Source organism: Castor canadensis, chromosome 6 (assembly GCF_047511655.1).
Source record: "Castor canadensis chromosome 6, mCasCan1.hap1v2, whole genome shotgun sequence".
In the NCBI taxonomy this organism is placed as follows: Eukaryota; Metazoa; Chordata; class Mammalia; order Rodentia; family Castoridae; genus Castor; species Castor canadensis.
In genome coordinates, this window is record NC_133391.1 from 22,648,332 (window position 1) to 22,664,750 (window position 16,419).

The window sequence follows — 16,419 nt, forward strand, 5'->3', positions numbered from 1 at the left end:
AAAGTGTTTTCCTTGCTTCACATACCACCTTAAAGTTTGGAAAATTCTACATAGTTTTGAGAATTTCTCAAAAACAATCCAAAGATCTTATCAATGCTGAGGTCAAATTTCTGCATAAAATAATAGGCCAAGTCTGAGTGGCATGTGTGTCTTTAAAGAAGGTCACTTACCACCTCCAATTCTTTCCAGTTTATGCACCATACCTTAACTTTCTATAGCTGAGCCTCTTTACTCATTTATTTTATCTCTTCATCTCCTTTAGGTGGTACTTTATAATAAGTTCACTTAATACACATTGCCAAATAAGTGAAGATATAGCAAGGTCTGAACATTCAGATGTAAAACAAATGATTTACTGTGAATTCTAAATCACTGTGAATAATTATCTCTAAATATAATAGGAACTTTTCAAAACTATTATTCCAAAAACCTTTACTACCTTTGTGTTTACAATGATGGTCCAGGAAGTGAATGGAAAGAAAATATACGCTCAGTACATGTCTAAAACAGAAGATAGAAAACATTTCATTGGTTACTTGCTTTAGTTCTGAATTTGCAAACACTTTCAAGCTTGTGCTTTCCCTTGCCCTACTGTGATATCTACTTCATTTTGGAAATAAATCCTTTGATATCATTAGAGTGATCTGTTAAAGTCCTGATGAGACAGAAAATCAGATTTGTTTATTCACCAACACTAACCATATCTCAGAACATAGGAGTCTGTCATGTTCAAATAAGTACACAAACATTTATGACTTCTTGTTATAAAGGCTACAGTAATGGCACACTCATGGTAATTGATAGGAACACTTAACTTTGAGCCAATGGAAGGTGAAGTAAGTCTTTTATTAAAAGATGCCACACTTTGGATGAGACTTTAATAACTATGGAAAAGAAAAAGGAAGAGAATCTTTTCCAAGTGTAAAGCAGGGAATTGTGAGATTATAGGGCACATCAAGATTCCCCTAATTTGTTTAGTACACCTGGTACAAACTGTGGTCTATACTACAGAAGAGTGAGAGAAAAGAAATAGACAGATAAAAAGTACAAAAAAAAAGGTTAAAAAAAAGTTTACAATGAGCCATGCATCTTATTCTAAGGAGTTTGGCTCTTACCCTAAAGTCCACTTCCCTGAAGTCACTGAAGAATCTTAAACAGGAAATGACATGAACCAGTTTCATTTAGAAAGGTTTTCCTGGAAGCATTGTGGATGAGACTGGAGGCACAGAGTTCAGGTGACAGGTTATAAAATGATTCAGTCAACAATTGAATTAAGGTAAAGATAGCCATGAATATATGGAATATATGGAACACGATGGATTGGGGGTAAGATGAGCCCAGATTTGACACACTGAGTTTGTTATTTATAAAACACCTAAGAAGGAAACTAAATGAGCAAGTACTAAAACAAATCAATTAAAACTTTATAGAAAAATTTCCTTTAGAAAAAAATTAGGTAGCAATCGTGTTTCATGAATGATCGAAGCCAGATTACCATTGAGAAGTGGATGGGACGTGAGAAGTGACACATGTAATTTACTTTTCAAAGTGCTTGGATGTGAAGAGAAATAAAAAAGCAGAAAACCAGCTACAAAGTTGTTTAGTGATATAAAAACTATACATATAAAAATATGGGAGAGACTAGATGTGATTGTTGAGGACAAAAAAGAGGTTGGAATGGAGGAGTTGAGATGCAAGATGGACCAGGCAAAGGGCTGATGGAACTCCATCTTGGAAGAGGCAGGAAAAAGGAATCTCAGCCTTAGGTCGATCTGTTAACATCTGCTAAAGATGGATTGCTTTTTAGCTGAGGTCGGGAAAATGAGGAAGGTAGACATAATACAGATGTACTTGATGGAAGGAGGACTTGAAGTAGAGGAAGTTTCCACACTATGGCCTCTACTTCTCTGAATTAGGAAGGAAGTCTGCTCCCAGAGGAAAGAGGAAGGTCACAGATGTCATTTATGTGTGCATTCTTCTATTCACTTTTTCTGCAAGCACTCACTGAATGGTGCTATATGCCATACCCTCTGCTGAGACCAGGAAAAGTGACCAGAACTATAGGACTTAGTGTAAATCCTTCAAACCCTTCATCCACGGTTAACCCATCCACCTAAGGGCAGCTTTAGCAAAGCAGACTATAAACTCTGCACTAAAGGCACCTGCACACCCATGTTTATTGCAGCACTTTTCACAATAGCCAAGCTATGGAAACAGCCAAGATGCCCCAGCACTGACGAATGGATCAAGAAAATGTGGTGTTTATAGACAATGGAATTTTACTCAGCCACAAAGAAGAATGAAATTTTGTCATCTGCAACTAAATGGATGGAACTGGAGAACATCATCTTAAGTGAAGTTAGCCAGGCTCAAAAGGCAAAAATCACATGTTCTCCCTCATATGTGGATTATAGACCCAAAACAAATGCAGTAATATTATTAGACATGGGTCACACTCTAAGGGGAGAATGTGCATGGGAGGGAAAGGGAAGAAAACTTAAAACTTGAAAGTGTTTGATGTGCTCACTGTAGTGGAATAAATATAGTAACCTTAAACTGGCAGAGGTCACTATGGGAAGGGGACCAGGAAGTAGTGAAGAAGTCTGGTAGAGATGAACCAATGTGGGTTGTAATATATACATGCATGGAAACAACACAAAGAATCTCCCTGTATAGCCATCTTTACCTCAACCTAGCAAAAACACCATGTTTTTCCTTCAAGAAAATCGATGAACAAGAGGGCCGAACAGGTTCTGCCCAGAGGTGGCAGGGGGGTGGCTCACATAATGTATACACATGTAAGTACATGTAAAAATGATAAAATAAATTTTAAAAAATGTCCAAGGTGAAAAATGCAATTGACTTGCCTGGCCCAATTCATCTTCTAGAAGAACATTTTGTTTTAGATTGAGTAATCTAAACTAAGATTGTTAAAATTTTCTCATTTTATACTCAGTTATAAAAGTATGGTGTAGATAAAAGCTGGGTTTTATATTGTGATTACTTATGCATTTCCCTACTTTTAACTTTTGAAAAACAGTAAGCAAAGAACTACTGAAATAGTGAATTCAATTATTTGGAAGAATAGTATCAGGTACTTGAAAGACACTGTCATGTTACCTTGTTCTGATTGTACTTACTCAAGTCTACAAATCCAATGTCCACATACATTTTAGCAAACACAGACACCAATAAGAAGCCAATGATTGGACCAATCATTGCTATTGCATGCAAAGTACCTGGAAATAATACAAAACCATGTTATCAGATTCCAAACGCACATGTTTCTTTTTTTTTATTGTTTTATTATTCATATGTGCATACAAGGCTTGGGTCATTTCTCCCCCCTGCCCCCACCCCCTCCCTTACCATCCACTCTGCCCCCTCCCTCTCCCCCTCACCCCCTTAATACCCAGCAGAAACTATTTTGCCCTTATCTCTAATTTTGTTGTAGAGAGAGTATAAACAATAATAGGAAGGAACAAGGGTTTTTGCTGGTTGAGATAAGGATAGCTATACAGGGAGTTGACTCACATTAATTTCCTGTGCATGTGTGTTACTTTCTAGGTTAATTCTTCTTGGTCTAACCTTTTCTCTAGTTCCTGGTCCCCTTTTCCTATTGGCCTCAGTTGCTTTTAAGGTATCTGCTTTAGTTTCTCTGTGTTAAGGGCAACAAATGCTAGCTAATTTTTTAGGTGTCTTACCTATCCTCAGCCCTCCCTTGTGTGCTCTCGCTTTTATCATGTGCTCAAAGTCCAATCCCCTTGTTGTGTTTGTCCTTGATCTAATGTCCACATATGAGGGAGAACATACGATTTTTGGTCTTTTGGGCCAGGCTAACCTCACTCAGAATGATGTTCTCCAATTCCATCCATGCACATGGTTCTTATCTAACATTGCTATTTTTTGCAGTATTGGGATTGAACTCAGGGCCTGGAGCTCAGGATATTATTTTTAAAAATAACATTACACAATACATTTTTCCAAATAATATTTTGAGGTAAAAGAATTAATTTAGTAATACTACTATTTCCAGCATAGAAATAATCCAGGGAAAGTGTTCTCTCAACTTAATATTTTCTGTACATTACCTATGTAAACAGAAGAATTTCCCTCTTTAGCAAAGTCATCAATGTAGGACATCCCTAATGGCACTATGGGTGTTTCCCCTATTCCACGAAGCATATTACCCATTAGGACATATATCCAGTAATACGACTCAGATGCCCTTTCACAACCTGTATAGAACGAGAGAGGGTTTGATTTAAATGTTAATTCTGGAATTCCCTCTTTAGACCATTAGTTTTTCCTGCTTTTTCTCTAATTTTAAGTGATTTGTATATACTTTACCAAATTTGAAAATACAGAAACACACAGAGAACATGAACAAAGAATTACTTGAAATCCTGCTGTATAGACACATTCTGATGCTTTTATATATTGTCCATGTTTACTGCACATAAAATATGCATAATAATTATTATACATAATTATAGATATAAATATACAGTTCATATTACAATCAGCCTTTCCAGTTAATACTGTATTATGATAATTTCACCCTTTCTTTTCTTCCTTCCTTCCTTCTGTCCTTCCATCCTTCCTACCATCTCAGAGTTTTACATTTGCTAGGCAGGTGCTCTGCCAGTTGAACCACACCCATGGCTCTTTTTGCTTCAGTTATTTTTCAAATAGGGTCTTGCAGTTATGCCCAGGCTGACCTGGACATGATCCTATTTTTGTCTGCTGTGTAGCTGGGATAACAGGTAGCAACCACCATATGAAGTTTATTATTGGTTGAAATGAGGTCTTGTGAATTTTTTGCCCTGTGATGGCCTCAAACTACAATCCTCCCCGTGTCCACCTCTTTCTGGGATTACAGGTGTGAGCCACTGTGCCTGGCCTCCACATGTTGTTTTCTCTTATGTTAGGATTTTAACAACTGCACAGTGCTGTGCTGAATAACAATTTCACAATCTATTGTCAATTATATATTTTTAAATTGCAAAATAGTTCTAATTTTTTTCTGTTAAACAGGAATTCCTTGGGTAAAATTATAAACAAGTCCTTTTTCACATTACTGATTATTTCCTTAAGATTAATTAATAACAGTAGAACAACTGAGTTAACTAGGTAATTATATGCTGTCCTTTAATATATATTGAAAATTAATACCCAGAATTATAAATTTTTGCACTCCTATCAATATTTTCCTTCCTTTTCATTTCATTTTATCTTTTCCTATCTAATAGGTGGGAAACTCTTCAGTGTGTAATTTGTAGCTATAATTTATAATTTATGTTGTAATAGGTAGGAAAATCTGTAACTGGCATAATTTTACATTTTTTATAAAGAGCAAAGTTCCATTTTCACATACTTAAACCAGTTTCTGCTGCTTTATTTACTTACTTTTAGTTTTTTCAAAATGGGGTCTTATTATGTGCTCTAGGCTGGCTCCAAACACATGACCTTCCTGCCTCACCCTCTCAAGAACTGGGATTACAGGTGTGTGCCACCAAACCAGCTCTTGCTGCTTTGCTTTAAGTGCACATGTCATTTGTCAACACCCTATTGAAACCACCCTGGTATCCACTGCTCTCCTTCTGAAATTTCTTAGTATATACCACAGATCAATACAATTATTTTGCCTGATGTAAATAGGTCATGTGTCCTATTTGTTTTTCAATCAATTTTTGCTAGTGAATTTTATAATGGTTCATATATATGCTGTTAAATTGACAAGTTTTAGAATATTCTTTACTGTGACTATTCTTACCTTTTTCCACTATCTCAGGTGGGGTTCTAGTGAATGATAAAGTTTGATTAACTGAACAGGTTGCTATTGAATCTTCTTCTGCATCATTATTAGTTTCTGTAGAATACCTGTAACTGTAAGAACATTAATAGGCTTAAAATCTTGCTGATGTATTGAATATTTTCATTTTCCCCAGAAATGCAGAAGAATTTCTCCCTTTATACTTCATTTTTTTCCAAAGTACAGAATCTTCTGTGTGTTTTCCAGACTGTGTTTTAGAAGAGATGAGGGTAACAGTGAAAGGTGAGTGTCCATTAGACAGGTCATTGGGTCCTGCCAGGCGAGGGCATTAACACCTTCCTGTCTTGCCAGAGCTGATAATGTCCTGGTCAAGATATGAAATAGCTGGTGTCACTGCTCTGGTATGTAAGCTGCTAATTATTTCTGTTCATCACTTTGAATTATTTAAACATTCTGATATTTCATGACACACAACAAACCTTGAAACAGTGCTTTCCCAATTAATCTATAATAAATGTCAATTTACCTACATATTCTATCTAATGACCTCATTTTCTTTCATGGGCCCACACTCACATATACACTCACACACATGCACACACTGATATCTGTTTAAAATTTAAAGAAATTTTAATCCACTTCAACTTAATAGCAACACCAGAGATAGAGTTAGAATAAGGATAAATGCTGACATCTAAAGCTACAAGGGGCAACCTAGTATATGTGAGTGACTGCTGCAATTCAAAAAACCAAAAGTAAAACACACTGGTGTGTATGGTGTGTGTGTGTGTGTGTGTGTATTTTACTAGGAAATGAACTTGGGGACTTGTGCTTTCCAGGCAAGTGATCTAACTTAAGCCACATCCAGCCCTCTTTGCTTTAGTTATTTTTCAGATAGAGTCTCATATTTTTGCCCTGGCCATTCTCAGACCTTGATCCTCCTACTTTCGTGTCCTGCACTGGAATTACTGCATTGGAATTACAAACCCTTTGACATAGGCTCTCGTTAACAATTTTGCCCAGGCTGGCCTTGAACTGTAGCCTTTTACCTGCACCTCCCAAGTAGCTGAGATTACAGGTGTGAGCCCTCTTTATGAGAAACAAACATTATAAATATGTAAGTTTTATGCACAAGATCATAAGTTGTCATAAAGGAAAAGGGGATGAGCAGCTTTGCTTAAAGGTAGGGAATGGAGTGAATTTGAGAATATTTTACCATGTAGATGACATGTGAGATGAATCTTGGTTTAATAGGTAGAAAAAGGAGGAAAAGTATTTAAGGATATAGAAGGAGTACATGCAAAAGTCTGAAAAGTGGCACATTTGAAGAGCTGCAGCCTTAGAATGTCGTCTTCAATTGTGGGGAGCAGCGAAGGAAGAAATTCGGGAGATAATAAAGAACAAAATTAATAAACAGCATGTATGTGCAAATGAGTTCAGAGTATAGCCCATAAGCAATGACTTTCAATATTTCTGACTATGACTAATTATAGGAAATGCATTTTCTATCACAATCACAACACATACACTCACAAATACAACTTAACAGAAAGCTTCATGCAACATTATTTATCCCCACTTACATTGTATATTATTCTATATATATCCTATGAAAAATTGTTAGTCTCAATAATCCAAATTGATTTGTTGACCAGGATTTGAAGTTTGAATAACTGTTCTAGGAAACTGGGAGTTTTAAGCAGAAGTGAAGTAATTAGACCTGTGTTTTAAAAAGGAGGCTCTAGTGTTGAATGTCAATTAGAATGGAATTGAGACTGGAGGTAAAAAGTCCATACCACAGATGACTGTAACGTCAATGGGGATAAGGCCAGTGGGGATGTCCATCTTTGGCAGATAGGAAGTAAGTAAATATGATTTTTGAGATTACCTAGGGGGTAGTAAATAGGTAGTCTAGGATAAGACCCTTGACTTTGGTTTGAGTTTTTTCGTGGTTAACTTTAAACCATTACTAGAAGAGTGAATATGAAAAAGCTGAGTTGGTCTTGACTAAATAATGAATTGGGTTTTGAATACACGAATGTGAAATGCTTTTAGCTGTTGAGTTGGAAAAATCCACAAAGTGGCTGAATATATAGAGCTTGAATGTTAGGAAAGTCACTGTATATAGACAATCAGTACATTTAACTCATGCACTGCACACAAACCATTTAGGATGAGAAGTGGAAGAGATTCATGATGGAGCCTAGGAAGTGCTGACAAAAGAAACAGATCACAAAGTCAGGAAATAAATCGAGAGGGTCAGGTGATAAAAATTAAGAAGGTGAAGTATCACAAAGAAGAAGGTACTTATAAAAGTCAAATGTGGAAAAAAATATCTTGACAAAAAGTGGGTTTGGCAACGAGTAAGACATCGTTGTGTCTAGCAGAAGTGGCTTGTTATTTCTCAGTGCTCAGCGTTCTTCCCTTCCTTAGTAACAGAAAGCAAAATTTTAGCTGAAAACGTGGAAGTGTCTATATTCCCGTGTGAGAGCTATAACTAAATTTTGACCATTGTAAAGCTGGTAGAAGCAACTTTATTTTCTATTCTGAAATTATTTCTTAATCCTCATTCTGTATGCACTCTCTATTGTTTATTGTTGCTCTTCTCTTCTTATATTTCCTGCTACAACACTGACAAAATTTGGGCCAGGAGATCAATGTTGTGCTTGACAGGAGCACATGGTTATATCAAAAGTAGTCCTTGGAGGACTTTGTGAAAAATATGCTTGTTTAAGCCATTGCTATTTTAAGTTTTCTTTCATAAGTATCTAACTAATCATAATCACACAGTAATCTCAGAAAGAACTGCCTCATTGAGATGGTGGTGGGAAAACCCATAGTCCAGTGGGTTAAGTGATAAAGTCTTATTTATTATGACTTAAACCTTACATGCAATGACACAAGCTATGTTTTTATACTTAAATGTCATGGAGAGCTTATTTATTTCAGATGAAACTGTGAACAGTATTTAGTGCTATGCATATCTCAAAGTCTTTGAAAGTCATGGTCAGTAAAGCAGAAAGTTAATTATTACACAGAAAAACACCCATTTCTATACATGCTTAGTGAATAATCTTCTCAAAAGGTAGAACTACCTACTCAAAAGGCAAAGAATGAAATTTGTCACTCACTTATGATTAATAATAACTAAAGGAACAGAGTTTTTCAACACTTACTATCCCATGAAGAAATGTGGTAATGCAGTCAAAATACCTCCAGCTCCCATAATTACAGAACCAATTCCAATCAGCTTTGGTCTGTGTAATTTTGATCCAAAGTAACTTACAAATACAATAACAAACAAATTTCCTAGAGAGAAAACAAAAAAATTAAGTTGATATGATTCATTATAGCAGTTACTGAGTCCAGTGAATTGAAGGCCCAGAATGCATGCAAATAGAACACGGATTTAGTGCTTTTACTTAAACACTATATCTATATATTTTCACTTTTCCCAGAAACACCAGAACTTTCTCCCTTTATTTGTACCTCTCTCCTCAGCCTGTATTTTTAGGACAGATGAGGGTAGCAGTGAAATGCAGGTATCCCCCAGAAAGATCATTCAGTTACTTTCTGCCATTTTATGATGATACATAAACATTAAAATAGTGTTTTCCAAATCAATCAAGGTGAAACTCACTGACATTAAACCAATGTTAAAGGCTGTGTAATACTAATCATATGTAGAATTCATATGAGGTACCGAAGAAATGAATTATTTCTCAACGTTAGTGGAGCAGAATTTTATTGAAGAATTGGGAATTGCCTGGATTGTATTGGAAAAAATGGAGAAAAATCTTCCTGACCTGGGGGAAAGGTGTTTACTAACGCACTTATTCATTCATTCTTGGCATTCTTTAAATGTCAATTATATGCCTCCCATGTTATTTGGATTCAGAAATATATAAAAAAGGAATGATTCTTTGAGAAAAAAGATACATACAGTGAATTAAATTTAAAGCTAATAACAATCTGATTTTAGAATTCTAGCGTTTCCATTAAGTCTGGAAGGTGGAAGAGTGAATGAGATGTAGGATGTAATAAACTCTGACTTCCAAAAATTCAGAACTAATAAGGAAAGCATAAGCAGTTCTTCCCTTATGCAATTACCTTTAAATAGTTAGTTAAGTATGTTCAAATAAAGTTTTAAAAGAAATAGTAAACTTGTAGGAAACATTTGCAATCTATATTTATAGAAATAATTTGGGGCTGTCTCCAAATAAGTAAGAAGTATAAAGAAAAACGAAAACTGAGCAGTGGTAATGAGCCATAATTTACAAAATAAAAATGTAATTATTAATAGTTACATAAAGTTTCATTATTATGTGGGAGAAGACATGAAAATTAAATATAACAAACCAGTATCTTTGATGTTGGGTTAAAAAAAAAAAGAAAAAAAAACTTAACCTAAAAGAGTTAAAGAGTAGAAATTTAATGTAGTTTTTCTAAAGATGTTACTTGCTCCTCAACTCATAAGAATCATAGTCTTCTGTCAACTCAAATTTTCTTCACACTTGGGCATGTGAGAGAGGGAAAGTAAGGCCTCACAGGTGTTAGTTTGAAGGCAGTGAGTTTGTACAAGAGCTGAATCTTCAGCATCATGACTGTTGACATTTTGAGCTGCTTAGTTCTTTGTTGTTGGGTACTGATTTCTGCTTGTAGTATGTTTAGTAGCATCTCTGGCCATTACCCCTAAGTACCAGTAATATCCCCTCCCCAAATTATAATAACCAAAAAATGTCTCTATATGTTGTCAAATTGCTCCTGAGAGACAAATTCACCACTGCTTTAAAAACAGAGGTATAGAGCACATATGAATAGAATTTTAACTCTGCAAGTCTAGTTATTAAAATAGAAGTAAAAGTTACCAATTTCAAAGCCTCCATCAATTATACCAGATAGAGAAGAGGATATTTCAAATCTTCTTTCTATTTGGGTGAGGGAACTTTTCATAAGGACTCCACCTAGTGCCTTACAAGTAAAGCTGAATGTCATAGCAATCAAAAAGATCTATAAAAAAGCAGGAGGAAAAGGGAAAAGCTGTTAATCAAAGAACTATATAATGCTTACATGTTCATAGAATTCAAATAGCTTTTTCTTTTCTTAAAAACATTCTTTTCATCATCAAAATCATGCCTATCTTTCCCTGTGACAACTGGCACTTCTCAGCCCTCTCTACATTACCATCACTGTGTGGGTAAAGCATCATTTTCTAACCTGGTTACATCAGATTATTAGAGAAATGTAGCTAATTCTGATAATTTGATTAATGTCATCAAATGATCTGTGAGAAATTACATAATGTTCTCAGTTGCGTGATGGTAACCTATTCTTTGTCTCCAGGTTAGTAGCTGAGGCCACTCAAGGAAATGGTAGGACATCCTTAAAGGAAGTCATCTATAAATGGGTAATTGAGACGGCAATGGGAATTCTATGAACACCAGTCTAAGATTCAGTGGTGGAGAGGCCTTATTTTTCCATTTTGTTGTAACAAAAGTCAACAACACAGATTGGAGGTATAGCTCAAGTGGTAGAGTGCCTGCTTTGGAAGCATGAAGCCCTGAGTTCAAATCTCAGTTCTACCAAAAAGCAAACCAAACCCAGTCTCTTTTTTTCTTCTAGCCCACATCCACATCCATAAAAATATTTTTTGCTCTAACGTTAAAATCTGACCATATTATGGAATGCATGTAGTATCTCCTCAAATACCTATGTTGAAATCCCAATCCCTAGTGTAACAGTAACTGGAGCTGGGGGCTGAAAGAGGTTGTTAAATCATGAAGGTAGAGTCTTTAAATGAGATTGTTGTTCTTATTTTAAAAAAGTGTGAGCGCTTATTCTCTCTCTCTCTGTCATGTGAGGACACAGGAAGAAGATGCCACCTACACATCACAAAGAGGGCCCTCACCCTCACCAGTACCTAACGATGCTGGTGCCTTGATCTCAGACTTCCTAGCCTCTAGAAACGTGAGATATAACTTTCTTTTAACTCACTCAGTCTATGCTATTCAATAAGCTTGAACTAAGACTAATAGTCCCTTCTCATTACCTTCTGTGCTACCACCAGCCTCCACCATGTCTCCATATCTAGCCTTGATTATTGAAATAGCTTCGTGATACATCTTTCTACTTCTGCTCCAGTTCTCCTAGAAGTCTGTCCTCAACACAGCTGTTAAAGAAATCCTTTTAAAATGAAAATTAGATCATGATGTTACTCTGCATTATCCTATCTCATTCATAGGAACACTCATTCTTTCCAATGACCTAAAAATCCTAAATGATCCATCCTTTCTTCTATATCCCACCCACTACTAATAATACTCCTCTATTTTTCTAGTCTCTTATGTTACTCTTTCTTGTGCTTGCTCATTCCTCTCCAGCTACATTAGCCTTCTTGCTGCCCCTTGAGTATTCTAGGTTTATTACATTCTAAGATTCTTTATTCTGGCTTTTCTTAGCATGGAAAGGCCTTCTCCAGAGGCATATACCTGTTATCAACTTCCTCACATTCTTGAGGTTTTTGATTGAAAGTCACTTTCACAGTAAGTCTTTCCACGACTGCTCTGAAACTGCACCACTGTTCACTCACATTCTTCTTTATTTCTTTGCATGTTTATCACATTATGTCCTCACTAGCATGTAAACTTTGTAGGACAGGGGTTTTCTCCATTTTGTTTATTGCTGAATCCCCAGTGCTTAGAACAATGCCTGACACAAAGATGTACAAAGCATATTCATTGAACTTTGTCTAACCAGAACCACTATGTGTTTCACACTAGGCCATGCTTTGGAATTAAAGATAAGGCCCCAATACATGCTTCTATACCTGGCAAGGTGAGTGTGTTCCTTCCTGCATGAGGAACTGTCAAATTATATATGCTAGCAATGAAGGTGAAAATTCACAAGAACTGTTAAATGATGCAACTTACTAGAGACAATGCAGAATTTCTGGATAAAATATAGAAAGTTATAAAATGGGAGATAAAAAGTGGGAAGATATCAATGTGAGCTTTACTAAGTAGGTGGTGGGAAGAATAAGATTCATAGGAGAAATATTAAACTGAATCCTTAGGGTTAGAAAAAAATATGAAAGTATTCTTTAAGGAGATTCATTTCTGATTTCTTCTACAAGTACATACAATCCTTATGTCATAGAACAGAAATCATATTGTTCAGAGTCTAGTCATTTAAAAAAATCATGCTATTAATCTCAAAAATAAAAGTGGGAGAGAATAACTTAGTAAGAGGAAGAATAGGAAACCCTGAACTGTCTTTCCAAAAAAGGCACAGATTCAACAACAGTGAAGAACCAAATGCCCTTATGAAAATCCCAGAATCCAGCTACAAGCTTATGCACCTCAGGCTAAAGTGGTCTATACAAACACCTTTACCCCTTAAAGGAAAAATACATCTCTCTCTCTATTCTTTCTCAACAGACCCCTTTCATTCATCTCACACTGCACAATGCAGTTTGGAAGAAACATCAAATTCCCCTACATCTAACATTTTGAATTTTAGGGGAGCTGTCCAAGGATTACTTTTGGTCTTACTTGTGTACAGTACTGATAGGAATGGGGCACAAGGTTAGGGGGTCTCTCACAAGTAAATGGGTACTCCTTGTGTATAGCTCTAGAAGTAGAATTGCTGGATCATATGGCAGTTCTATTTCTAGTTTTTTGAGGAGCCTCCATACTGTTTTCCATAGTAGTTGTACTAATATGCATTCCCACCAGCAGTGTATGAGGGTTCCTTTTTCCCCACATCCTTGCCAACATTTGTTGTTGGTGGTGTTCTTGATGGCAGCCATTCTAACAGGAGTGAGGTGGAATCTCACTGTGGTTTTGGTTTGCATTTCTTTTATGGCCAGGTATGGTGAGCATTTCTTCATGTGTTTTTTGGCCATTTGGACTTATTCCTTTGAAAAAGCTCTGTTCAGTTCATTTGCCCATATCTTCCTTGGATCATTGATTCTTTGGTACTTTAGTTTTTTAAGTTTTCTGTGGTTTCACTCCTAGGGATATACCTAAACGAATGTAAGTCGGGTTACAATAAAGGCACCCACACACCAATGTTTATTGCAGTATTATTCATAGTTGCTAAGATATAGAAACAGCTAAGATGCCCCACTACTGATAAATGGATTAAGAAAATATGGTATTTGTATACAATGAAATTTTATTCAGCCACAAAGAAAAATGAAATTTTGACATTTACAGTTAAGTGGATAGAACTGGAGAACATCAGTTAAGTGAGGTTAGCGAGATTCAGAAGGCTAACGCTGCATGTTTTCTTTGTATGTGGAATATAGACATAATACAAACATAGCAATACTATGAAAAACGGGTCATGCTAAGGGGAGGTCACATACAAGAGAGGGAGAGTGAAAGAAGAAAGTTAAGGTGAATATAGTTGATGTACTTTCTATGCAAGAATGAATATAGAATTTTAAAACCTGTTGAAATTACCATATGAAGAGGACTAAGATACAAAAGGTGAAAAATAGAGATGAACCAATTTGGGTTATACATACATACGTGGAAATGTCACAAGGAAACTCCCTGTATAGCTGTTTTAAACAAACAAAAAAGTTATTTTTTCTTTTACAAAACAAGAAAACAGGAGGGCAGAACCAGTCCTGTTTGGGGTTTGGTACCAGTGGAAGGGGGAAGAGGTGAGGGAAGAGTGTAGGAGGCTGAATAAGGTGCAAATGCTGTGTACAAATGAATGTAAATGGAAAAATGAGACCTGTTGAAACTATTCCAGGAATGAGGGGAGAGGTTAAATGAAAAGATGGAGGGAGTAAATTCAAGACTCGTATACTATACTGTAAGAACTTTTGTAAATGCCACAATGTACCCCTCCGCCAGCACAACAATCAAAAAAAAAAAAAAAATTAAATAGGTACAAGTTGGCAGTATCACAGAAAGACAGCAGGTGGAGCTCCAGTGCTGAAATTTGCTACAACACTACTAAGGCCATGCTAGGGGAGCACCCTGAATAGAAACCAGCAAAACTTTTCATATAGGAGGTTATACACACAAGCCCGGAGAGGACAGAAAAGCATGCACACCCAGAGTAAAGATTGAGAGAGCTCCAGAATGTCTAGCAAGGTTGAAATATGGAAGTTCCCCATATAGAAAACCAGACTGCAAAGTGTGGAAGAATTGGATGGTTCTCCAAATGCTAAAATCCCAACAACAAAATAATATAACATACAAAGAAACAGGGAAAATGAATGCATTAAAAGGATCAAGTAAAATCTCTAGGAACTGCCCCAAAGAAAATAAAAATATAGAAATTGCAGGCAAAGAATTGAAAATTTCTGACAAATATGCTTACTGAATTAAAAGAGAGCTCAGATAAACCACTAAATAAAATCAGAAACATGAGGAATAAACAAAGTGACAATATCAACAAAGATACAGAAACTATAGATGATCAAACAGAAATTCTGGAACTGAAGGACACATAACTAAATTTCAAAATTCACAGGAGGAACACAACAGCTGACGTCATTAAGTGGAAGAACCAATGACCTTCAAAATTACTGAGGAGAGGAGCGAAAAGAAAAAAAAAAGTATTAAGAGCCATGAGGAACTCATGGGAATCATAGGCCATAATCAAGGAGCACATGTACAATATATGAGTACCAGAGGGGAACAAAAAGAGGAATTATTTGAAGAATTAATGCCCCAGATTCCCCAAATCTGAGATGAGACATAGACTTAAAAATTTAAGAAGCTCAACACAAGGGAGGGGTGAGGATAGGTGAGACACCTAAAAAATTAGCTAGCATTTGTTGCCCTTAACACAGAGAAACTAAAGCAGATACCTTAAAAGCAACTGAGGCCAATAGGAGAAAGGGACCAGGAACTAGAGAAAAGGTTAGATCAAAAAGAATTAACCTAGAAGGTAACACACATGCACAGGAAATTAATGTGAGTCAACTCCCTGTATAGCTATCCTTATCTCAACCAGCAAAAACCCTTGTTCCTTCCTATTATGGCTTATACTCTCTCTACAACAAAATTAGAGATAAGGGCAAAATAGTTTATGCTGGGTATTGAGGGGGTGGGGGAGAGAGGGAGGGGGCAGAGTGGGTGGTAAGGGAGGGGGTGGGGGCAGGGGGGAGAAATGACCCAAGCCTTGTATGCACATATGGATAATAAAATAATAAAAAAAAGAAAGAAAAAAAATTTAAGAAGCTCAAAAACACTCCAACTACAATAAATCTAAAATGATATACCCAATGTCAAAATTTCAAGAGTCACAGCAGAAAGAGAAATGTTGAAATCAACAGAAAAGCTACTCATCAAGTGAAAGGGAGCTTCTTTTGGATCACTTTCTCAACAGAGTCATGGGGCTAGAAGGCAATGGGATAAAATAGTCAAAGTACTGAAAAAAAAAAAAAAAACCTGGCAACCAAGAACAACCTGCTCAATAAAATAGACCTTCAAAAATGAAGGAGCAAGTGAGAGTTTTCTTCAGATTAACAAAATTTATGGGAACTTATCAGCAAGCAACACCAAGAACATGTACAAGTCCTCTGGTAAAGATAAATATGTAAATATAGAATCTTGAATGACTATAATATTGGCAAGTAAATGACTTATAAGTCTGATTTAGATTTTTTAAGAAAGCAT

At 36.1% G+C, this 16,419-nt stretch overlaps 1 protein-coding gene across 3 annotated transcripts in view; it reads right to left on the bottom strand.

Annotated features, from left to right (window-relative positions):
* Nucleotides 1–16,419, bottom strand: part of LOC109682212 (solute carrier organic anion transporter family member 1B3) — a 67,855-nt gene that overhangs the window by 32,387 nt on the left and 19,049 nt on the right. The window contains exons 1-6 of one of the 3 annotated variants that reach the window (XM_020157335.2): nt 11,826–11,933; nt 10,645–10,786; nt 8,953–9,085; nt 5,777–5,889; nt 4,092–4,238; nt 3,141–3,239 (exon numbers count right to left, since the gene is read on the bottom strand). In XM_020157335.2, the coding sequence (XP_020012924.2) occupies nt 3,141–3,239; nt 4,092–4,238; nt 5,777–5,889; nt 8,953–9,085; nt 10,645–10,786; nt 11,826–11,861 (670 nt within the window). In that variant the 5' untranslated portion in view covers nt 11,862–11,933. Of the gene's footprint in view, nt 1–3,140; nt 3,240–4,091; nt 4,239–5,776; nt 5,890–8,952; nt 9,086–10,644; nt 10,787–11,825; nt 11,934–16,419 lie in introns of those variants that run through there. The other 2 variants (XM_074075918.1, XM_074075919.1) reach the window with 2 other exon arrangements.